General features: G+C 30.6%; 1 protein-coding gene across 9 annotated transcripts in view; it reads right to left on the bottom strand.

The window, feature by feature from the left end:
- Positions 1-25,963, bottom strand: part of LOC130665417 (glutamate receptor ionotropic, NMDA 2B) — a 1,452,633-nt gene that overhangs the window by 412,449 nt on the left and 1,014,221 nt on the right. For all 9 annotated transcript variants that reach the window (XR_008989544.1, XM_057465786.1, XM_057465780.1 and 6 more), the window contains one exon: positions 19,230-19,413. Coding sequence is in view for 8 of the 9 variants with exons in the window: in XM_057465786.1 (XP_057321769.1) it covers positions 19,230-19,413 (184 nt within the window). In the remaining variant the exon portion in view is untranslated. The remainder of the gene's footprint in view (positions 1-19,229; positions 19,414-25,963) is intronic.

The raw sequence follows: 25,963 nt of genomic DNA, 5'->3' as shown, positions 1-25,963 counted from the left end.
CAAATAATTTTATGCTATTAATATTTTTATAAAATATAGATATTCGACAATAAATCCTGGAAATTTTATTAATCTATCTTTAACGGTTGTTTTGGAATCTATTGTTTAATTAAAAGTACTCAAAATTTTCATTGTAAAAAAAATTTTTGTTAAAATGAAAATTTTGAAAAATCGTTTGAGGGATTAATTTTTCATAGTGACTACATACGAAAAAAATACATAGACTTAATTTTTATGACCAAGTGGAAAATGGGGGGTCTACTTGACGTGATCTTGCTCGTATCTGTTATAATTAATGAGATATTTTGATTTTAAAACCAAAAAAAAATTTTTTTCTTAAATTTTTATAAATAATTGCAAAAAAATTATATAAATAATTAAGTTAGAGCTTTATTTTAGTTTTAAATTTGTTGAGTCGCTAATTTAGAAAAAAAAAGTCTTGATGAATTTGTTGTATCTGCAATAGTTTATAAGTAATATTAATAATTAACAACGAAAAGCAGGCGCGAAAGGTAGGTTTGAATATACAACAGAACTACAAATTAAATAAAAAATTAGAAAATCAATTTTTTTTCAAAAGTTGATATTGGGCTGTTATTGTTTTATTTTTTAGAGTAAAAAAATATAAATTAAAAATTCAATTCTTTATAACAAATTGTTTATTGTATAAACAATGTAAATTTGAATAAAAAAAAAATTTTTTTCAGACATCAAAGAGCAAGATGAAATATGATTTATAAAAAAATGGTTCCTTAATTTCCATAACAAGTGGTAGAAAAATTAGTTAATTAACAAATGCGTTTTTAAGTAATAAAAAAATTTTTTTAAGAAACGGTTTTTTTTTTTTAATCGTAATTTCTATCAAAGATTATGTTATGAAAAAAAAATTTTTGATTATCTTATAAACAACGCATTTGTTTATAACAATTTTTTAAAGAATACGGGATAAAAATTATTAAAAATAATTTTTAAGTGGCTTATGATCAAAAGAAAACGGACCAATAGCAAAATTATAAAAAAAATATTTTTTTCAATGTTTAATCGAGGTTGATAATTTTTTACTTCAGTAAATTGTTAATATCAAAGTGAAAATTAACATTTTTTTAATTTTTCCAACGGGAATCTATTCTATAGCCTTTGGAAAATAGCTCCATGAATGGAAAAAAATTCCAGATTAATAGTTTAACAATTATTTCACTTTTAATGTTGATGTTCATACTACAAAAAATTGTTAATTAATTAATGGATAACTAATTGAAAAATCGTGATAAAAATTTTTGATCGCCGGATTATTGTTCATTTATCTATTCTGTAGGTGCCTGAATTTTTTCATTTCTCAATTTTCATATTTAATTAGTTTAAATAATATTTTTTCATTAAAGGTCCGAAGTGGGCGGAGCTTACGCAAGCGAGAGTTTCCGTTTTCGGCCGTATTTTCAACACTCTATAAAAATTATAAATATTGGTCCTAGAGTTCGGGAAGGCAGGACTTTTTTTTAGGATATTTCTTCATCTTTTTTCAAATTTCAAAAATTTTGAATACTTTTTGAGATATTCGCAAAAAACCAAACCCCTTTTTTTAACTAATTTGTTTATAATTTTTGTAATTTTTTCGCGCCCCACTTCAAATTTTTAAAAAAGTTTCTAGATGCGATGACGAATCGAATGACACCTCGATCATAATTTTCCGAGGCGAATAAAAAACTCTGACCCAAAAGGCACATGCTGACTAGACTAATATACCCTCTTCATGATAAAAGAATTAACGACTTCTTAACGAATATGTATCAAATGTTGAAGGTTAATGATAAATCATTGAATAACCGAATGAAAACACTCGATTTGCAATGTTTTCCAAATTTATATCCTCATGGTAAAAATGGTCAATATGAAGACAGAAAAGTACTTCTAACTGCTTTTGAATACATTAAAGCAAGATTCATGTCAGCCAATTCTTGTTTTCGTTTAAATCAACAATATTTCTTTTATTTATTGAACGATTCTAATATTCGGGAACTCGGTCAAGGTATTTTTCATACATTGAATATAACGAACCCTCGTGACAATGTACAGCTGGAAGTTATTTGAAAAGTGGTCAACTTGAAGCAAGTTTAACAACTCTTTTTGCTCGACTTCGAAATTCAGAACAATTTTGGAGTAAACCTAAAAATAATTTAATAGAATATGTAAAAGAAGTAAATGCACCACGTTTCGACAAGGTATCTGCTAGCGCAGTGATTGCAGCAGATCCAGTATCAGTATCAAGGTTCATTGACAATAAATTTCAAGCTGTTCTTGACTGTATTCTGTCAGATAGTCAACATCTTGGTAAAATAAGTCATTCATTTTGGTGACGGGAATATCAATGTAGAGGAATTAAGCATTTTCATCTTATACTTTGGGTGGAAGGTGCCCCAATTATTGGTTTAAATACAAATGAAGAAGTTGCTGAATTTATAATGAAATATGTAACTTGTAAGTTACCTAACATAAGAACTTCACCAACACTGCACAGACGTGTGACTACACATCAACAACATCATCACAATAGTTATTGCGTACGAACGGAAAAACCAAAATCTGATAGAGTTATTAAATCTTGTCGATTTGGATTTCCACGACCTACTACCAAACATTTTGTACTTCGTGACGTTGCTACTTCAGTTGCTGGGCGTAGAAATTTAAGAAACAAAAGTCGGCTTTATGATCTTCCTCGTACTGATATTGAAGCTAACATTAACAATTATAACCCTTCAATTTTATGTGTATGGAAAGGAAACATAGATATTCAATTTATTGGAGAAAAATCGACAATGCTGACACATGACGTGGCAAAATATGCTACAAAAACAGAAACTGCTAAGACATCAGAAACAATCGACGAAATTGTTTCAACTAAATTGAAAACAGTAGACGAAAATAAGTCAACTAGAACTCTACCTCAGCTTATATGGAGGATAGGATTTCGAAGTTTAAATCACCGAGAAATTGGAGCTCTAGAAGCTGCTGACACCTTGCTGGGTATTTCTTTGCATGCAACAGATTCAGACACAGTTATCAGATTGTTGGATGTTCGAATGATAAGAAACAGAAAATTAGAGACAAAAGATGAAATTGAACATTAAAAAAAAAATAATCCTAAATTTACTGATATATTTTGTCCTCCGTGGATAGATAATTATTATCCTAATCGCCCTAAAGAGCTAGAAAGTGTATGTTTATATGATTTTTCTAGATTGTACGACACGACTAAAACTGAGCCGAAAAATAATATTACTGAATATTACGAAATAGGTCCATCATTATATTTAAAACGAAGGACGCGAGGTTATTCAATCAATCATTACAGATATAATGTTGCTAATCAACCAGAAAATCATTTTTATGCGTTGTTGATATTATTTCAACCATGGCGTGACACAGAAGATTTGAAAAATGGATTTGAAACTTACGCTGAATCATTTAGATGTAACGTCCTGGAGTCGTGTCAGCTTGTGATATGCCGGCGCGAATTATTTGAATTGGATGTGACTGTAGATCTTCGGATACATGGGTAGTTCTCGAAAGCTCGGAATAACTTGGTCGTTTATTAGAGAATAAATATGTTTGATTTATTCAAATAAAATAGAATAGTCGAAGAACTAAGTTGAAAATACACTTGAGTTTTACAATTACTATTGATAAATAACTTCGAGTCAAAAGAATAATATAATTTAATTATACCAGGAGTTTACTTGCGTGTTTTACACCGCACTACTATAATTTCTGGATGATCTGAGAGTATGTAAGAGTACGAGTGTGAGGGTGATGCATTTGGCATCGGCTTTTTATATCTTTACGCGAGACAACACCCTAGAGAAAAGTGGGATAAGGTATTAGGGCCTTATTCCCAAAAAGAAGGAGTTTCGTTATCGTCGTTTGACGCGGATGCTGTTGCGTCAGCAGTCGGACGATATTTTTCAACGTTTTCACTTTTCCGTGGAAAAACTAATTTCACTTTTTTATTCTTTTGACGATCATTATTTGTCGTACAATTATTCTTATCTATTTTTATTTATTAACATTCTTTTAGAGAAATCGTCGGTGATGAATAAATATTCTAATACATTACTAATATTGTCACGGTCGGAGTGAGTGAAGGTGACGGGCGAAAGGGTTATTTTATTTACTATTTAATATCGGAATACCGAATTACCCCGTTCTATAACTCAACCAAAGAGTTCGATTGAACCGTCACGTGGTTATTGTGAGAACTTATGAGTGATTGGGCACCGATCATTAATTTATAAGTTATAATATGAAATTATTTTTATTCTGTCATCCAACCAAGGAATTAGCGTCACGTGGCTTATGTAAGAATGTTTTAATTTCTTATCGTTTTATAACTTATTTGTCTATTCGTACCGAGCGGATGTACGATAGACCGTCCCGTTCAGTGACCTGCATGGCGTTAGGGTAGGTCCGGGATTTCTGAGCGAGAGAGATATTGGGTCGGTGAATATGGGCCCTCGAAAAAACCGTGTTCTCTCCGTCTTACTTTAGGTTTACTATGACTAAATTTACTAGCACTTGAATGCTGTAGAAAAAGGACAGTGAATGAAAAGAAGGATGTATATAAAAGAACATGTGTAGTATATTGACAGGTTAAATTTTACAAAAATATTATGATAGTGAACTTAACCCAATGGGTTGATATACCTGCACACACATTCACTCCAAATTCACCAGTTTGAATTTGGGGACACAGGAGTTTTACAATATTTTATGAAAGTATTTAATTGAGATTCACAGGTTGAATTTTTTCTTACGAACGCACTGCACGCTGCACCGAAAGGCCGGCTTTGTAGTCTAGTCAACAAGTTCAAAAAGACAAAAAATAGAGATAAAGCTCTTAAAAATATGAGCAATAGCTCATTCGATTCGGAATGACGTCTAGAAATATGTATCTCGAGGATTTATTAGCACATACAAAATTGCGATTGTTATTAACAAATTAAGACAAAAAAAAATGGCATTTAGTTTTTCGTTAATATTTCAAAAACTATTAAAATTTTTGAAATTTGGAAAGAAGATCCTAAAAGAGGAAGAAATTTGCAATAAAAAAGTTCCGACTCCCTAAACTCTACCTCTATTATTTATAATTTTAATTAAACGCTGGAAATAGGGCTCCGTGCGGCCGTTACGGCTCGGGCGCACTGCCGCTAAAGAGAAAGTACCACATAAAATAATTTTGTTACAGTAACAAATATTAATTTAAAAATTTTAATAAATTATGGTATCATCTAGACACTTGAAAGAATAAATCCCCGTTGGAAAAAAGTTATTAAGTCAATTTTTCAGAAAGTTATACTTTTGTTAACTAACTAATTTTTTTTCAATCTCCGTTTTCATAAATGACAATGTAAACGCTTAAATAATACATCTATAAATTTTTGGCTTCGTGGAGCCCTTCTTATATATATACTTAACAAGATTACGCCATAAAAATTTATTAAAGTATATCATCTTGTTTACAATAATTTTTCAAAGTTAACGAAAAATTAAAAATCCAAGAAATGTTGTTAAAAAATTTTTTTTTGACAAATGTTATAATATTGCTATTTTTGCATTTAACAACAGCATTAAATTACGTTCGAAAGAAATTTTTTACATCATTTGTTAAGATATTTTTTGTAAACAAATAGACAAGTTTAATATTTAAAAAAAATTTTTTTTGACCATTTCATTGTCTTGGTAAAATAATGATTTTTAAAACAAAATTTTTTTCTTAAAAAACTTTTGTTATTGTTTATAATCGTTTTCTTTACATATCGATTGTTTAAATAATTAGTTAAGAAATTATTTTTTCTGAAAAAATCATAATTGGTATTTCTTCATAGGTTAACAAAAAAAAAATTTTTTTTATAAATAATTTCATCGCTTGTTAACTTAACAATTTGTTATAAACAAATTTTACAAACTGTTATATATTCTTTTTCTAGAGCGAAAAAAAACAACAGAACCAGACATATATATGAAAGTCATAAAAAAATTTTATTACTATTGTTTTAAATACTTTTACATATTACATGAGACCAAAGTTGAATCGGCCTCTCAATTTGTCAACTAACAAATTGATATAACTTATAAACTATTAGAGATACGATAATGAACATTCAAAAAGTTCTTATAAAGGTTTAATTAATCTTTTAAATAAGCGAATGACCAAGTTTGTAACTTTTGTTTATCAGCTATTATATGCATTCGTTTATAAAAATGTGAGATTTTTTCGACTTTTTCGTTTCTTTTATGACATAACTTGTTAAATAATTAAATAATAGCTATGAACCTCGGAACAATTTTATTGAGTGATGAAATATCTACCAATCGACCTTTGCATCATATCTATATATCATATAGTTTAAATTATATACGTGTTTTATCAATATTTATCTAACTTGTTTTCTTTTATATATAATTTTTTGTTTCTTTATTGCATCACTTACCAATAATTTTAATTTCTATACAACATATTAAGTTATTATAGCTTCGAATTTGATGTACTTCTATTGGTTATTTAAAAAACCTTTATAAGAACTTCTTGAATGTTCATTATCGTATCTCTAATAGTTTATAAGTTATATCAATTTGTCAGTTGACAAATTGAGAGGCCGATTCAACTTCAGTCTCATGTAATATGTAAAAGTGTTTTAAAAAATAGAAAAAAAAATTTTTTATTACTTTCATACACATGTCTGTTTTTGTTGTTTATTTTTCGCTCTAGAAAAAGAATATATAACAGTTTGTAAAATTTGTTTATAACAAATTGTTAAGTTAACAAGCGATGAAATTATTTATAAAAAAACTTTTTTTTTGTTAACCTATGAAGAAATACCAATTATGATTTTTAAAGAAAAAATAATTTCTTAACTAATTATTTAAACGATCGAAATGTGAAGAAAACGATTATAAACAATAGCAAAAGTTTTTTAAGAAAAAATTTTTGTTTTAAAAATCATTATTTTACCAAGACAATGAAATGGTGAAAAAAAATTTTTTTAAAATATTAAACTTGTCTATTTGTTTACAAAAAATATCTTAACAAATGATGTAAAAAATTTCTTTCGAACGTAATTTAATGCTGTTGTTAAATGCAAAAATAGCAATATTATAACATTTGTCAAAAAAAAATTTTTTAACAACATTTCTTGGATTTTTCATTTTTCGTTAACTTTGAAAAATTATTGTAAACAAGATGATAAACTTTAATAAATTTTTATGGCGTGATCTTGTTAAGTATATATATAAGAAGGGCTCCACGAAGCCAAAAATTTATAGATGTATTATTTAATCGTTTACATTGTCATTTATGAAAACGGAGATTGAAAAAAAATTAGTTAGTTAACAAAAGTATAACTTTCTGAAAAATTGACTTAATAACTTTTTTCCAACGGGGATTTATTCTTTCAAGTGTCTAGATGATACCATAATTTATTAAAATTTTTAAATTAATATTTGTTACTGTAACAAAATTATTTTATGTGGTACTTTCTCTTTAGCGGCAGTGCGCCCGAGCCGTAACGGCCGCACGGAGCCCTATTTCCAGCGTTTAATTAAAATTATAAATAATAGAGGTAGAGTTTAGGGAGTCGGAACTTTTTTATTGCAAATTTCTTCCTCTTTTAGGATCTTCTTTCCAAATTTCAAAAATTTTAATAGTTTTTTTAAATATTAACGAAAAACTAAATGCCATTTTTTTTTGGTCTTAATTTGTTAATAACAATCGCAATTTTGTATGTGCTAATAAATCCTCGGGACACATATTTCTAGACGTCATTCCGAATCGAATGAGCTATTGCTCATATTTTTAAGAGCTTTATCTCTATTTTTCGTCTTTTTGAACTTGTTGACTAGACTATTGCTTTCGAGTGAATTTATGATGATATATATAAATATATATATTCTCTTTTAAGGGTTTTATTAAAGGGATTAACTATTCCCGAACAAGGACTCCGGTTGCCTAGGCGGTGCACGTCACGTGAAGGAGTTTAGTTAATTTTATTGCATCTCAAATGATTTTACTTTAGGTATCCAACCTAGGAGTCCAGATGCCTAGGCGTAGGACCTCACGAGGAAAGGTTTTTAAAAATAAAATTTCAAGTCGCGGAATTAAAATTCAAAATAAAAGAATTGAAACTCGATTATCGGTCTAGAACCTCTGATTGCCTAGGCGTAGAGCGTCACGAGAGCGAATTTTGAAGTCGACTCAGTGAGTCTTACTCGCGGATAGATCCGACAAGGGTTTTAGTTGCGGCGGTAATGACTGAATTTGATTATTTTTCCTGGGTTTATATATGAAAGGTTTGAAAGAGAAGTGGGGCGGAAGATGAAACAGAGAATGGGTTAAAGACAAGGAGGAAAAATTATATATAAGGGTTTGATTTTTGGGCAGCTGAGAATGACATATTTATTGCGGGAGTTCTTGGTATTTTGTAGTAAACAGGATGTGAAATAGAAAAATGAGTCCGCGGTGGGCTGCTCGAAAATATCTTTTGTAAAATATATGATGACGTTTACTGAGAAATATAATTTAAAATTTAAGAGAAAAGTTCTTCTATGGTGGTAAAGGGGGAAGTGAGGATCTGCGGGGAACCGTGGGATTTATAAACGACGTCTCTTTGACAAATATATGATGACTTTTATGGTCAACATATTTTTGTACTCTAGAAAAATATAATTAAGAAAAACAAAATCGAGAGGAAAAAATTGGGTGATAGAAAAAGGGAACAGAGAGGTTCGCGGGGGACTATGTAAATTTTTTAAAGACAACGTCTCTCTGACAAATATATGGTGACATTTACTACCAATATTTGAGACGGTTCTGAGAAATGCAATTAAAAATTAAAAATAAAATAAAATTCGAGAGAGATTTGTACGTTAGAAAAGAAATAGTAAGGATCCGCTGAACAGCGGGACCTATTGGTAACAAATGTTTTAACTGGAAAAGTCGTAAAAATTTGAGTCGAGCTAAAACAAGGAAATGCTTTGACATATTTATTAAGACTTTTACGATGACGAGGGACTCGCGGTCACGAAAGACCCAGAGAAATCCTTGCGTTGGACATCTGGAAAACATTGAATCAGCAGGTTCTTCGTAAGGAACCGGCCATAGCGGTGCAGCTGTGCGTACTATTTTCTAGTTGCTTGTCTCTATTAATCTTGTAACTTGACCGTTCATACTTGCACACTTGTCTGTGGGAATTCAGAGCAAACCCAAAATATGTCAGTACCCATATATGGACAGCATACATACACATACACACATATATACAATAAAAACACATGCACATTACGCATGTACGTATCCCCATGCACTATCGTATTCTGGTGAGTGTGCTCCGAATTCTGCAGATTAATTTTATATAATAATAAAAATGAAAATTTTTGAACTTAAGGTTCGATTGAGTGGTGACTCAGGTGTACCGATTGTTACAATATCTTATCTATCAGACTATTTTAAAATATATACTTATTAATATACGTTTAAAAAAAAATATATTATTATTAATAATTCTATTATTCAAATATATCGATTTAGTGGGTCTCAGGTCGGTTTCTTATTATTTAAGATTTAAAAATTGGCAGAGCCATCTGATAAGCAGGCTGGGTCGTAACATAGATATCAGCAACATATACTCGAACAAGCTAAAGATTATCATGAATATACTGAAGATTTTCAAAAAGGTTTAGATTATATAAAAAACATAATTGAAAATAAATGTAAGGATGACAATGATGATGAAGATTTGAAAAGTAAATCAGCAGATTGTTATGATGCTGAAATGAATTTAATAGCTACAGAATTAGATGATGCAGCAAAAAAACAAAATAATAACTATACCTTAACCGATACGATCAATAATATGAACGCTGATCAGACTAAAGTTTTTCAAAAAATTAAAAATGAAATAATGTCTAACCATGCAAACATTAGATTGTATGTTAGTGGAGAAGGAGGTACCGGAAAAAGTTTTCTGATCAATGTAATTAAACGTTGGATGAAAGAAAAATAAATCAAGATACCGTTGTAACTGCTCCAACTAGTATTGCAGCTTTTAATATCAATGGCCTTACTGTACATCGAGTATTTCAATTGCCAGTTAAACACGGTTTTACACCGTCTTATAAACAACTATCAGACAATGCACTAAAAGTATTACGTGATCAATTAAAAAACGTTACATTATTTATCATTGATGATATATCAATGATTTCTAATATAACTTTAAAATACATAAATTTGCGATTAATAGAAATTTTTAATGTTGATGACTGGTTTGGAGTATGACACGTGGTTGTTTTCGGAGACTTACTCCAACTTCCTCCTGTTCATGAAAAACCAAGTTATATGACGCTATCGTCAGCAGATGCGCAAAAATATATTGGGTCATTAACATCTGTGAATTTGTGGAGTGAGTTATTCAGCTATGAAGAACTAACCATCAATATGCGACAAAAAACTGATAAAATTTACGGCAAATTACTCTCTAGAGTGCGAGTTGGCTCAATGACAGTTGACGATATCAAATTATTGGAACAAAGAAAAATTACAATTGATTCTTCATTGTCGTACCACGATAGATCGCAAGAAGTATGTAATTATATTAAAAAATTACCGTTAGATACAGTTTGCTTGGTACCCACTTGTAAACAGTGTGATTTAATAAATTCGGTAATGCCGAATAAAATTTCTTCTGAAGAAATTATACTTAAGGCTAATGATTATATCGATTGTCCTAAATCATTAAAAAGGAAAGTATGCGACACTTTGAGTAAAATAAAAGAAGATGCTAGTCGATCAGCAGGACTTTCTGGAACAATTGTAATTAAAATTGGTGCAAAAGTTATGCTTCGATGAAATATTGATGTCACGCTTGGTCTAGTTAATGGTGCCATTGGTACAGTTACATCAATCTCAAAACCCATAGATGGCAGTAAGATACAAGGTGTTAATGTAGATTTCGGTTCAGGTAAAGTATATACGATTGAGAGGGCAAAAGTTGAATTTCAATTACTGGAAAGAGCTTTTGTCATAAGAGAACAGTTTCCATTGTGTTTAAGTTATGCAGTTACTGTCCATAAGAGTCAAGGTTTAAGCCTCAAAAATGCTATTATTGAAGCAGGCAACAGTATTTTTGATGTTGGTCAAATATATGTAGCTCTTTCTTGGGTTACAGAACTTGATGGACTACATTTGATCAATTTCGATCCTTATTCAGTTAAAGCTAATCTTTTAGCAATCGAAGAATTCAATCGCTTACGAAAAATTTACAGATCTGACCTTCCTCCTTGTGATGGTGGGATGGTGTGCAGCCGAGCGGACCAGTATTGAGGGCACCTGTGATTTTTTTTTTGGATGTGATAATTAGACAATACTATGTGCTTTTCCTAATTTTACTATTGCCAATTTTTTTCTTATTACTATGACTACTTATTGTTTAGCTATTACTATTTTTTGACTATACTATCACTATTATTATTGTTATTACTATGACTAATTCTTATATTGCTATAACTATAATTACTTAAAACTAGTATTATGACTATTACTACTCTTAAAACTAGTACTAAATTCTATAATTATTTCTTATGGTGCTATTCTAATGACTACTATTGTACTTAAATAACTACTTTTTTTATATACTATTATGAATACTTATGGTTTACGTAATTACTATTCTTATAACTATTGACTTAATACTACTTCTTATTAGTATGACTGTTTTCACGATTATTACTATTCTAATTTGTTTACGACTAATTATAACTAATTTCTTATTACTACTTATATTATTGTTTGTTTATATTAATTACTATTGTGATTTATTTTCTTATTATAAACACTATTATTTTCTACTGCAACAGCATATTATTATTTATTTTGTATTAATATGGCTGTGTTTATTTACCAATAAGTTTAAGATGAATGAATTTAGTGAGATATAAATTTATACGAGTGTACCGTGTGAGTATGTGAATGCGCGCCGGAGCGAAAATTATTCTAAGTCCCGAGCAGATAAAGCAAAAGGAAAAAAATAAAAACACCGATAAAGATTCCAAATGAATCTTTTAAAAGATTCAAGAAATCGAAAGAAATATAACATAAGGCGAAATACGAAAAATAATAGGTGAAATTGAAATTGACTCTAATATTTCAATCGCTCATTCAGTAGAACGGGGCTTGAAGCCAATGTAAATTATTTGAATAAAATCCTAGTTTTATTTTGTTTAAACCTGTGTTTTCTTTTTTTTTGAAACGATTTCTTTTTCTTGTTTAAATAAAGTTTTTGTTTATGGTTTTATTAAAAACTGTCTATATTGCAAAAACCCTTTTTCAACCCTGGACCTTTTCAACCCTAATTAATAATTTGTATCTTTAATTTTACTAATTATGGTTCAAATAATTAAATTTCTTATTGATTGAATTAGTCATACTTTCTGGATTACTAATTTCTTTAAACCAAATCCTGGTTCGTCTAAATCCCGAGTCTGGCGACATTTAAAATTGATTTAACTCTTTCTTCGATGTAAATGTTATTTGTTTGCAAAATCAATTAATTATTTGTTCGTCGTATATTTTAATTCAAACCCAATTTTACCCGTTACATATTATTTCAGTTTCTAGTATACGTTGGCATAAAAATTGCGATTCAATTCGGAGCGTTGACGAAAATTCTGTTGATATTGTAATAAAAACTTTAAAAAAATCATGTGAAAAGTTATTAGATTCCTGAGGTATCAAAAATTCTGATTGTATTTCTAGTGGCTTAATTTCAATCATACGGTGTATCTTTAAAAATACAATACTCAGAGCGGCATTAAATCATGATCCAAAAAATCAGTTCAACAATGAGAACTTGAACAATTTATTTAATCTATACAATAGTCACGAAAATGTCTTAAAATCTAGTGACACAAAAAAGTCTGTGAACGAACAGGCTTGTCCTAATACAGAGGCTGATCCTGTAGCAATATTCACTACGATATGTAATGATAATCATGATCTTAGAAGTTTAGTGCAATTAGAGCAAGTATGTATGGATCGTTGTAAAAAATGTAATTACATTAATTCGAACAAAATACTAAAAAATATGATGTGTATTTCTATAACCAATGAGAAAAAACTATACAATTTACCAGAATTATTAAGTTCATCTTTCATTTACTGGTTCGATACCTTGAAATTTAGTAACAATTGCAAAAAGATTGAAGAAACACACACAAAAATTCTATGACATACCTTGCAAACGATAGTAGTAGTGAAATTAGATTTATCATAAGTAAAAAATAACACTATAATTAAAAAAAAAAGGATATATAAAATCAGTACAACAGGCTAAAATATCTTTGTGCAATAAGACATATAATGTCCGAAGTGCAATATTTTACTCTGAAGAAAATATAATTGCACTCATTGTGTTGCTATGATTAAGGATAATTCAAATTGGGTCGAAATAGATGATAATAATGTGCAATCAGTTCGATGGCCTGCTAATGCTAAGAATGCTTACGTATTGTTCTTACAAAAAAAATATAAAAATATAAAAGCGGCAGAGACAGCCGATTGGTTCTCGTGTAGCTCGGGCGATCATCGAAGTTAAGCAGAATCGAGCATGGTCGCAACTTGGCTGGGTCACCACTTAGCCACGCGTTGAGCTCGATCGGAGGTCTCTGGCCGTTAGGCGCGGGATGAAGATCTAATGATCGTTAAAGTGGGAATTTTACCGATCACTAGAGCCTCACCCAAACCGAACTGTACTAGCAATGGTTTTCTCTGTGGTTTTCCTTGCCCCTATACTCCTATAGTCAAGGTGGAGGGTAGGGTATCACCGTAATGGTACAGTACAGTATAAGCACAAGCCGGGCCACAGCCGCACAATGGAAGCAAATAAAGAAAGGAAGCAGTCAAGAAACAAAAAAAAAAAAAAAAAATCTGGGCGTCGGTTGACCCTGCGGGCCAGCCCCAAAACTTCCCGCTGTTTTCGAGCTCTAAGAGCTCAAAAACATCACCGTGAATATATTTTCGAGCTCTTCGAGCTCGAAAGTGCTATTACGTGAAATCATCTTTTTATGAGCTTTTCAAGCTCTAACAAGTTACGATTTATGCTAGAGTTTGAAAAGTTAAGAATCGAAAACCATTAATGAAGAAGCGGCTTTAAAATTTTTATTATCGATTATGTTCTCTGAAATAAATGTGTTGAGGCAGAAATCAATGTCAGTGATCAAAATCAAGATTTGAATGAGTTTTGACTTACGTCAGAGCAATAATTTATGGATTATCCGAGAAAAACATTAAAGACTGGGTTTTTAAATTTTTTGCTGACAATATGTTTAAAACTAAGGAACAAGTTATATGACATTATCTGATGATCGAAAGAGACTATGAAGAGAAAGAGTTGGTATGATTTCAGACACATTTAAGCACATTATATTTTGATTTATCTGGGAAAAATAATATGAAATGTGATTTTTTTAACATTCCAGCGCTGATGTCTTTAGAACTAATCAACCGATTTCAACGTTTGAGGTGGCAATCGGCGCATTTTCTTGAATTCTAGAGCTGATTAAATTTTGAAATTGATCGGATGAGTCACTTCAAAGATAATCGGAAAAAACCGTTTTTTATCATTTCTTTCGCCAACGATATCTCTCGAACAAATTAACCGATTGAGATGGTTGAGGTGGGATTCGAAGCGGCTTATAAAGTTCTAGAGCTGATTGGATTTTGAAGTCGATCGTTCAAGTCGTTTCTGAGAAATCACTAAAGAATTAAAAAAAAAAATTTTTTTTTTTCGTAATTCGCCAATATTTTCGAGTCTGCTTGATCAAATGATCTGAAATTTTTAGAAAAGTTGAGGGCCAACAAGCTCTTTCGATTGCCACCTCAACCATCCAAATCGATTCATTAGTTAAAAAGTTACAAAGAGTTTACACACACACACACACACACACACACACACACACACACACACACACACACACACACACACGCACACACACACACACACACACACACACACACACACACACACACACACACACACACACACACACACACACGGACATCATTCTGAAAATAGTCAGAGGAGCTTCCTAGGACCTCAAAACGTCGACATCTGATGAAACTCGACTTTCGAAAATCGGGGTGAAAACAATAACTTCCCAATTTTTCGAAAATCGTCGATTTTCTTAGCGGGAAGTTAAAAAAAAAAAAAAAAAAATATAATCAAGTATCTCGACAACTCGATAGATGATTGGTTAAAAAATAATAATATATGCTTAATATGATAATAGTTTCATGAGAAATTCTCACCTTGATGCTATTTACATACATACTATTAACACATATAATAATATAAAAGCTCACATACCAATAATATGAATTATAGAAAAGTTTAAAAAATTAAAAAGTGCAAGCCTGAATGTTAGTTGATATAAAACATATTTCATCAGTATTTTCTCTAAAAATAAATTAGTGTAATTCACTGCAAATTAGTGGATAGTCACTATATTAACGGCTATAAGTATACCACTAATACTTGTAGCTAGTTCCTAGTGCATATTCACTAATTCGCAGTGAATTTCACTTAGTCCAGTCGAGTTAGGCCTAAAAAGTAACTCTTGCTTGCGAAAATTCCTAGCAAGCTAATTTTTGCACAGAATGATTCAGAATATGCTAAAACTACGACAACCGAAAAAATCCAACAAAAAAGTGCTTAGCAAATATGTTTTTTTATAAAAAAATGGTCAAAATTCCAGTTTTACGCAAATATTTAACAAACTATAGCATATGGACAAAAAAAACCCGTATAAAATTGAAAGAAAAAAAAGAATAAAATGAGCCCTTATTTAAGTTCCTACGAGCTGTTGTTTGTAAATTATTTAAATGTTAATTAATTTTCTCGTCAACTTGATGTTATTTTTAACACATCAGCTGTTCCGACGCCAAAACTTGCCGAAGCGTGACGATGCATGACGAAGCTGCGCGCGCGCTCGTTCGGGAATTCGAAATTTGAAAAATTACTTTTAATTTTTTGGCTAAAAGATTTTTATATTCTGTTTAACGAAAAAATTAAATTTTTACTCCTATAAAAAATAATAAAATGGATCAATTTATAGCTGAAATTTTTTCTAAGAATATTAAAAACTAAAAATATTTTTTTTTTTCGTAATTTATTTTATTTTTTATTACACTGAGAAAAAAAATACTCTTATTAAGAATATTTACTTGACACAAGAATATATATATAAACTTGATCATTTTCGATAATATATAACTTTATCTTAAGAATTTGTAGAATTGATGGAAATAATTTTTTTTTTATTTAAGCACAGCTATTCTTTTGTTTTGTAATTGTTATTACCATTATTTTTATTATCATGCTCATTCCAGTTAATGGTCAGTTATAGATAAGAGAATTATGTAAATTAATGAATAAATACTTGCAATGAAAATATATAAATATTTTTTTATTTATAATTTTAGGATATTATAATAAGACAATCGATTTTAATAAAAATTAAAATAAATTACGAAAAAAAAAAAATGTTTTTAATTTTTAATATTCTTAGAAAACATTTAAGCTATGAATTGATCCATTTTATTATTTTTTATAGGAGTAAAAATTTAATTACTATTTAATTTTTCGTTAAACAAAATATAAATATCTTTTAGCTAAAAAATTAAAAGTAATTTTTCAAATTTCAAATTCCCGAACGAGCGCGCGCACAGCTTCGTTATGCATCGTCACGCTTCGGCAAGTTTCGGCGTCGGAACAGCTGATGTATTAAAAATAACATCAAGGAGACGAGAAAATTAATTAACATTTAAATAATTTACAAAGTACAGCTCGTAGGAACTTAAATAAGGGCTCATTTTATTCATTTTTTTTTCTTTCAATTTTATACGGGTTTTTTTTGTCCATATGCTATAGTTTGTTAAATATTTGCGTAAAACTGGAATTTTGACCATTTTTTTATAAAAAAACATATTTGCTAAGCACTTTTTAGTGACTACATTTTTCGTGAAAAAATAATTCATCAGTATTTAATTAAAATATAATAATAGACTAGAAACTGCACATTTCTTTCAAAAAATTACGAGCTGTTACTTTAATGTAAAATACGTTTGCATAAAATTTTCTACTAAAACTAATATTTTCAATAACTAAATAAAAAAAATTTCAGAAAATTCAAAAATGCTTGTTTCGTAGGCTTTTAGAAGTATAAAATGAAGGAGAAAAGTTGTAATTTTTATAACGTTACACGATTTTAAAAATCTTGCTAGCAACAAAACTTGTATAATGGCCAGATATATTATATTGCTGGTGCATATATCTAAAGAGTCATGTGCGGTAAGCGTGCGCAGTTGGTAAAAATGCGCAAAACTATTGTCTCAGGGGCAAAAATAACTCCAAATGTATGTTTGTAATAAAAACAAATTCTACCAGTGATAACTAAATTCATGAGTTATAAAAAATAGTTACAGTAGTGAAATTCAGGAAACTCTATTTGTAGAAACTTTCACTATAATGAAAAAAAAATAGATTCGATTAATTGATTTAGTCTTTCACCATTAAAGCGGAGTTCGTAATATTAATATTTAGATGTGCACATTGTCAATTTTCCATTTTCCATCTAAATAACATAGGAAAAAATTTTTTTTATGATCTTATTTTTCTAGCTCGGCATTCGCACCTCATACAAATAAGTCCACAGCATATTCTTCTAGAGACTTTAATGCTCTACAATAAAGGTCTTATTATTTTTTGATAAATACATCTATTCAAAATTTAGTGCAGCTGGTGGTCAAATCTATAATAAATTTCCAAATCTTTTTATCTTTACAGCAAAACTATCAGACTTATCAAAAATGTCATAGAACCATTTTTATAGACAATTTTATTCACAACAAATCATTTAAATGAAGATTATTCAATTTCCGCATTGTTTACTAGTAATTTTCATTTTAATGTCAACTTCTCAGAATAGATAAGAAGACTATTATTTTTACGAGCTTGGAATTAAAATGAAAATAACTAGAAACCAATGCGGAAAATAAATGATCTTTGTTCCAAATAATTCGTAGGGAATGAAATTGTCTATAAAAAAGGTCCTATGACATTTTTTGATAAGTCTGATACTTTTGCGAGAAAAGTAAAAAGATTATGAAATTTATGATAGATTTGCCTTCCAGCTCCAATACATTTCGAATAGACGAATTAATTAAAAAATGATAAGAGACCTTTTTTGTAGAGCGTTAAATTTTCTACAAGAATATGCTATGGACTCATTCATATGAGGTGCAAATGCCGACCTAGAAAAATAAAAAAATAGAAAACAATTTTTTTTTCCATGTTATTTAAACGGGAAATGGAAAATTAGAAATAGGCACCTCTAAATATTAATATTAAGAGCTCCGCTTTGAACGGGCTTCTTTTCTTACCTTCCTGCAAGTTTTCAGCCTGTTTTTTTTTTTGTTGAAGAAAAGAAAGTTGCCTCAAAATGGTACACCCTAACTTAATATGTAACGACGACTCTTTAGGATTAGATTGAAACAATCACTGCCTAAGTCACTTCATACCAAAGAGTGCAACGTTGTGAGTGATGATGAGAAGAGGAGAGATGGAAAGAGGTTTTTGTGGGATGAGAGGCGTTTCGTCTAAGTATACGATAGCTGAGACTCCTCAGTTAGGTGTGTCTATCGTAAATGTCTATCTGTAAACTTTACATATAACTCTTTCATATTTTCTATGCCTATATATAAATAAGTGAACGTGGCGGCGCGAGTCAACTGTGTCTCTATACCGATGTCATATGTCGAAAAAGTGATTTTTGCACTCACTGGAATTTAATCTTCGAGTGTCCAACCAGCCGTGGAAAATTACGACATCCAGTGAAAATATAATTTATTTCTCTCCGCTACAAATTTGTGCTTATAACGCTCCATTTGTATTTGTTAGCATTCAACAAACATTATGAGCTAATGAAGCTGATCAATGTTCCTAAAGCACTTACAATAAAACGAATGACACCTTAAAGTTAACTTTTAACTCTTAATGTCATGCTTTTAACTCTAATGCCATGTAAAGTCGACACTCGATTCTCAACGAATTTATGTATACTCTTTATCATTAAATTGAATTTCATCATTAATTGAATTATCATTACTAAAATAATTAGCAACTCACCTAAGAAAGCTGTTGGTGAAATAATACCAGTTCTCTTTGATACAACTATAGCAATTCCAGTTTCCATAAATGGCTCAGTAAAATCAACTGCTGCTTCTCTTTCCGCATTTATAGTTAGTGATGTTAATATCATATCGGTTTTGCGATTGACTATGTCAGCAATTAGGCCATTCCATTTCCCATTCTGTAAAATGTAAAATTAATCTGGAATACATTGCGAATAATAATAGTAAATGATCATACTAATGCCAGTCTATCGATATAGAATAAATTGGTCATAAAATTTATTAAACTTGAATATACTATTGTAACTTAATTGAAAGACTAATTTTTTAATCAGTTCTTGTAAAGTTTGATGCCATCAAAATAGTAAAAATCCGTCGATATGGCAAGTTGTCAAAAATTAGCAGAAATGATTGAAGGTAAGAAAATACGATTTTCGCGCCGAGTCGATTATAGAGCACAACTTCTCCCGCTATTGCGTCCGAAGCGTGCAATATTCCGAGTCAAATTTGAATAAAAAAAAAAATGTCTCATGGTTAAGTGGAATCTTATAATATAGGCAAAGGTTGATAATAAACATATCTCATGATGAAAATAGTAATCAAACTTTATGCCTACTTATACATGTGGGGAAAAAATCGCGGATTTAGAATTAGTGTGACGTCATCACGTCGTATTCTTACTGTCAATCAACTTATTAAAAAATTGTATATAGTATGCCATCTGGCTATGCATGAATTAATTAATTAGCAATTGACTTCCAGCCATTATTACGGCTGATGATTTTTAAATTTGGATTTAAATTCAAATTATTTTTATTTGTAAAAAATTATTATTAAATAGTAATGAATAAGTATGAAAATGAAAACAGTTAAATATTTAAAAATAAATTTGAATATAAATTGAAATTAATATATTTTATAATTAATAATAAATATTGAAATTTTTAATAAATAAATGATAAAAGAAATAATGAAATGATGAAAAAAATTTATAAATACATGTATATTTAATCATAATTATAAAAAAATATTGATTCAATTATGACCAATAAAATAATTGGTATAATTAAATAATTATTGGAAGAGATGTTACTACCTGGTAACAGCTCTTCTGGTAATTGAAAAAGATTTCAGTTTCCTAAGTGAGCTCATTCGTCATAGACGAAATTTTAATTGTTTAAAGGCAAAGTCCTTAATTTTATTAAATCATTAATAATGGTGATTTAAATGTTTATAAACTGAATTATCAAAATACAATTCAGAAGTTTTTTAATTATAATTTTTGAATTATTCAAAAGAAATAATTCATTAAATTAATAAATAATTTTGATAAATATTCCATCGATTATCAAATTCAATTTGAATTATTTAAATATAATTCATTTAATAAATAAAATTCATATTAATAAGATTCCGTCAATTATCGAGGGTTAAGAAGATAGAATAATAAATAATAAATCAAATAAATAATTGTTGATAATAATAATCATCATCAAATAAATCAAGGTAACAATTTAATTAAATAAATAATTAATAGGATAGGATTTAGTTGGTTTGACCGGGCACTCAGCTTATGTTAGCCATTGTACCCGGGTCCAGTAAGGACAATTTTATAGTTATCGGAAAGGATCGCGGTCCTGGTGATCATTGTTATTAGGCCTTGCTTTATTGCCAGTCCACCTAACAACGAACTTGCTAAGCCCACTGTTCTTCCAACAACTATTTATAATTTGACTACTGTAGATACTATTGTTTGTGAGTTTATAGGTGGAGGAGACATAGTTTTTATTTCGGTGATTCCCCGCCCCGAGTCCAAGGAAACACGTCGCGGGACACAGCTGCTGTCAGCAGTCCCCACTAGTTCAAGAAGAACCGGGACCTGGCGTTAGCTAAGCCCACCGTCGTTCTCCCGTCACTATGAGTCCTAGCCTTCAGCTACCGTGGCCATCATACGTCGTGTCCTTGTCATCGGGGGGTCTTGTCATCCGAAATTATGTCTCCTAAGAAGTTAATGTGGGTGTTATTATGGTCCATCCTTCAGAGCCCACTGTGTAGGATAAGGCACTTATACAATGGAGGATGCCTGTTATCCAAGGGCAACGTTGGTGGTGGAGGACTCCCTCTATCACTGCTTTGACACGTTGGCTTACACCAAAGCTAGAGGTTCTGCGACTGTTTATGGGCCTCTGCCGCCACCTATGCTCGGCCAATACAGGTGTTCTTCTTTGATTAGAAGCCCCACCCGCTAGCCTAGTCATAGAAGCAGCAGAGCCCTGCAGATTCGATCGAGTTTTTGTGTTCCGCTATCATTTTGTAATGAAATCGGCGCCACTTCAATTCGGTCGAAAAATTTTCGGTATTCCACCACCAGGGAGCTGACAATATAATGCACATAAATAGTATTGTGAAAATAAAATTCATTGGTGCATGCCGGGATCGAACCTGGTCCTACGCTTTGGTAAGCAAGTACCTTGTTCGATAGGCCATTGCCAGCATAAATAATTAATAATAAATTGATTATTTTAAAATAAATTAAATAACAAGTGTAATCGAAAGCTAAATCATTTCATAAAATATTAATGATTGTAAACCGCATTTCATTGTCTAATTCAAATTTAATATTGTTTTGTAATAATTTTTGAATAATTGCGTTGATTTAAATAAAGTTGGAAGTTATTTTAATTATGCTTTTATCATTTTACTTAATTAATTAAACTTTATTTTACTTAATTTCTGATATTTTAATTTATTTCTTAGACAACGAAGCATTTTTATTTTCTATTTTTAATTAATTTTCAATAAATAGTCATCCTTATAGCTCCGTCCCAGTTATTTCGCTCGGCGAAGGCTGAACAGGAGCGCTACTCTTAATATGTGTTATTTTGACGTAACACATTTGTAATCATAATCAGTTTTCAGTTGTAAATTGATAATAACTGAGTGAGAAGAGCTACAGTAGTGATATTCAAAAGGCTTCTACTCTACTAAAATTTAAAGCGATTGAAAAAAAAAATGAACTGATTAATTGAGTTTTTCGAGAAAAATCTTGCTCACACAAGGACATCCCAATTGATGTCCAACAAGTCTCATTCTAAATAATTTTTTTCTATATTGTAGCTAAATAAAATTTTTAATTTTATCCAAATTATTCTTTAGAATTTTCTCTAAACATTGACGTGCATTTTTTTCCATAGAGGTGATTTATAAAATTAGTAGAAATGATTGAAGGTAAGAAAATCCGGTTTTCGTAATGAGTCGATATAGAGCACAACCTCCTCTGCTATCGTATCCGAGGCGTGCAAAAAAAAAATTACTCTATCGATTTTTTTAGTTCTTCAGTATTTTTTATTTTGCTATGACAACGGCTGCTACGTCATATGGTAGTAGCCAATCAGAGAAGGGCGTTTAGTAGTTGGACAATGAGAAGAGAGGATTTGGTGAATAGCCAAAACGTAAACTTTGTATAGGAATTTCTAGAAGTCCGTTCTTAGTGAGTGTCTACGTTGAGAAAGGATAATGTAAGCCAAATTTCAGGCCGATGGTCGACCTATGGTTTCGGAGATCTCGTGAAGGGTGAGTCAGTGAGTCAATCTCCGATATTTTGCTTATATATCCAGGGCATTCCATGCCAAATCGATCCCTTTCAAATCCGACCACTTTAGATTTGGCTGAATATGTTTTTTCTTTTTCTACCCTATTCAAAACATTTCTTATAATTTTAACCATAAAAAAATGAGTTAACGGTTCCTCTTGATCAAATGTACCGATTTTGATGGTTGAGGTGGCATTCGACGCGGCTTATGAAGTTTTAGAGCAGATTAGATTTTAGAATCAATCAACCGAGCACATTTAAAGTTATCCAAAAAAAACATTTTTGAAAAAATTGTATTTTTGGAATATCTCCGAACGTACCCTACCGATCTAGCTCAATTTATCACAGCTTTTAGGTATTAACAAGCCGCGTTGAATGACACCTAGACGATCAAAATCGGTATATCCGTTCAAAAGTTACAGATATTTACATACGTACGTCCGTACATACACACATACATACATTCGGACATCATCTTAAAATTAGTCAGAATAGCTTCCTAGAACCTCAAAACGTTCAGATATGATAGCAATTCGATTTTCGAAAATCGGACCAAAACCAATAACTTCCCAAATTTTTGAAAATTTCCAATTTTCTTAGCGGGAAGCTAAGAACGCTTCAGTCAGTCAAATTTTGGAAAAGTTAGAGCTATAAAAAAATCTGTTTTTTCAAAATTCATAACTTTTTTTTAGTTGGGTAAAAAAATTAAAAGAATTATGAGAAAAGATTTTGATAGGGTCGAAATGGAGAAGAAATTTTCAGCCAAATCTAGAGGGGTCGAGTTCCAAAGTAACCGATCTGACATGGAATGCCCCATATATGTGTGTATGTCGGATGGTGAGCAAGTAGTTGGGCAGTACCCTTAGTCCTTCCATTATTATCACTATTACTGATACTCATTTCTATTTAATTACAAAAACATCAGGTAAACAAGAAAATAACTATTGTCACACAAAATTGCTCTCAAGGTGATTGTTATCAAATAATCAAAGTATCACAATATATTGTATACTAAGAGGAATATTACAGTGTCGAATATTCACGAGATACTAATTATGGTAATAACTACACTCAAAACTATGCGGACTATGATACATATGAGGTATAACAGTATTTACTAATTTAAAATAAGACTCAATCGTTGAGTTGACAAAATCCGCACGACAGTAAAATTAGACTTGAGAACGAATACACGGTCAGCAGAATAACGTGATACGTTCTCGACTCGTCCTCAACTAAAAGTGTCTACTTTATAATTGCATTCTGTACTCTTGCTCTCAAACTTTCTGTCTTTACCTAAAATCCTTAAAAACGAACTACTCTACTCTATATTGCCTTACTTTACTTTCCTCTGACCGTGGCTACGTTTGGTGACCCGATGCCACTCCAAGCCTGAGCCTACCACCATGAAAATATTTTACGACAAACTTGAAAATTTTCCTAATCGGATTAAATTGTAAAAATGATATTGTTAAGTATCTTTGCTTAAATAAAATTTAAACTAAATGTAGTTGGGACTTTCCCATATCTCTGGGAAAAACCCAGTTATACACTTATCTCCGACATACATATGTAGCGTCGCTACAATGATAAGCGATCGATTAATTTCTGCAATCTACGCCGGACATCGATTTTTCTATTGTCCGTCTTTAACTCATTCGTAGAGACACAATAAGTTATACCGCTGAACTGCAGATACGCATCTAGGCATTGTCTTTTGTATTCTTAATTTCACTGTTTTACATTCGTTCGTTAAATAAAATAATTATTTAACATCATTAGTTGGTTTAATTGATTTAATATAATATTATCTTAACCACTAAATTGGTGACCCTGACGTGATCTCTTTTGAAGGGAAGCGTTGAACACGTGCGTTACACAGTTTATAAAAATCTCGCGAATTCTCGTGTCACCTTGCCGTGAATATTTTGTCACGTTGCAGATTAATCGGCGAGATCATGATTTTGCACGACTCATGATGCGAAGCATCAGAGAGTGCTTTACGATCGAAAAATTTTTTTTCGTCTCACTTCGGCAACTATTCAATTATTATACCCTTGTTAGTTCACGGAATCAAGATATTTTGCATACTATTTTGAAGATAATTTAATAGAGATTAGTTCCATACTGTTCAAAAATTTATTGAGTTCAATAAAAACGGAAAAAACATCAAAACAGTTTTAAAAAATGTCCTGTCCGTCAAGTCTGAAACCCGTATACATGACAACTTGCGAAAAAATCCAGTAATTAAATCAATTATTTTTTTTCAATTCTTTGATAGATTTGTAGGTCCCCTATTGCAAATGGCTAGGTAAATCAGTGTCGTTTAATTACAATTAATAAAATAAAAAAATGGCTGTATAACTATATGTATATATATATCTGTGTAAAATTAACATGAATGGTGATACATCTATACATTATACGCACATTTATCCCACCAGGGGCGCTTGCGAATTACCGTCCTAGTACAGCTGTTTTTTTTTGGTAATTGGTAAGCCCGAATTTGTTCGATTCAATTTAAAAAAATTTTTTTTTTATTTACATATATTTTTCTTGTTTTTGTTATTAATCGAGATATTTTGAGTAGGTTCTTTTATAATTATAAAAAAAATACGGTAATGGTCTATAATCGGGACTCCACCTGTTTATATCAAGCCAAAATCCAAATATAGACAAATTGCTTTGAAACCAATTTCATTCTCTAGCATTTGTCGGCGGATTAAAGATATAATTGCTCCTTTAGGTGTTATTTGAGCCTTAATAAGTTATAAGTGTATACCAAAGGTATAAATTATGTTTGATTTAGATGTTAAGATCATGAATTTTCAGTTCCGTGCAACACTGCATTATTTGACATATTTTTCATTTCATTCTGTGTATTGACTCTTAAGTCAAACACTAAAATTTAAGGTATATGCCTATTTGCCATAATTTCTGTAGTTTCGTCCTAAGTACGTTAACGGACTCGTCAGTAAGGCTATGTTAACGCACTTTTGCCTTAGACTACATCTCTTACCAGTACGAGCCGGCGTAAAACTGTGTTGTGGGCTTCAGCCAGACACTTGTAACGTAATATTTTCTTATACTTCAATTAAACCCAATAATTACTCGAAACTTTTTACTCAACAAATTTA

Source organism: Microplitis mediator, chromosome 3 (genome assembly GCF_029852145.1).
Source record: "Microplitis mediator isolate UGA2020A chromosome 3, iyMicMedi2.1, whole genome shotgun sequence".
NCBI classification, from domain to species: Eukaryota; Metazoa; Arthropoda; class Insecta; order Hymenoptera; family Braconidae; genus Microplitis; species Microplitis mediator.
The sequence above is the reverse complement of the archived record's forward strand: the minus strand, read 5'-3'. Positions and strand labels throughout refer to the sequence as shown.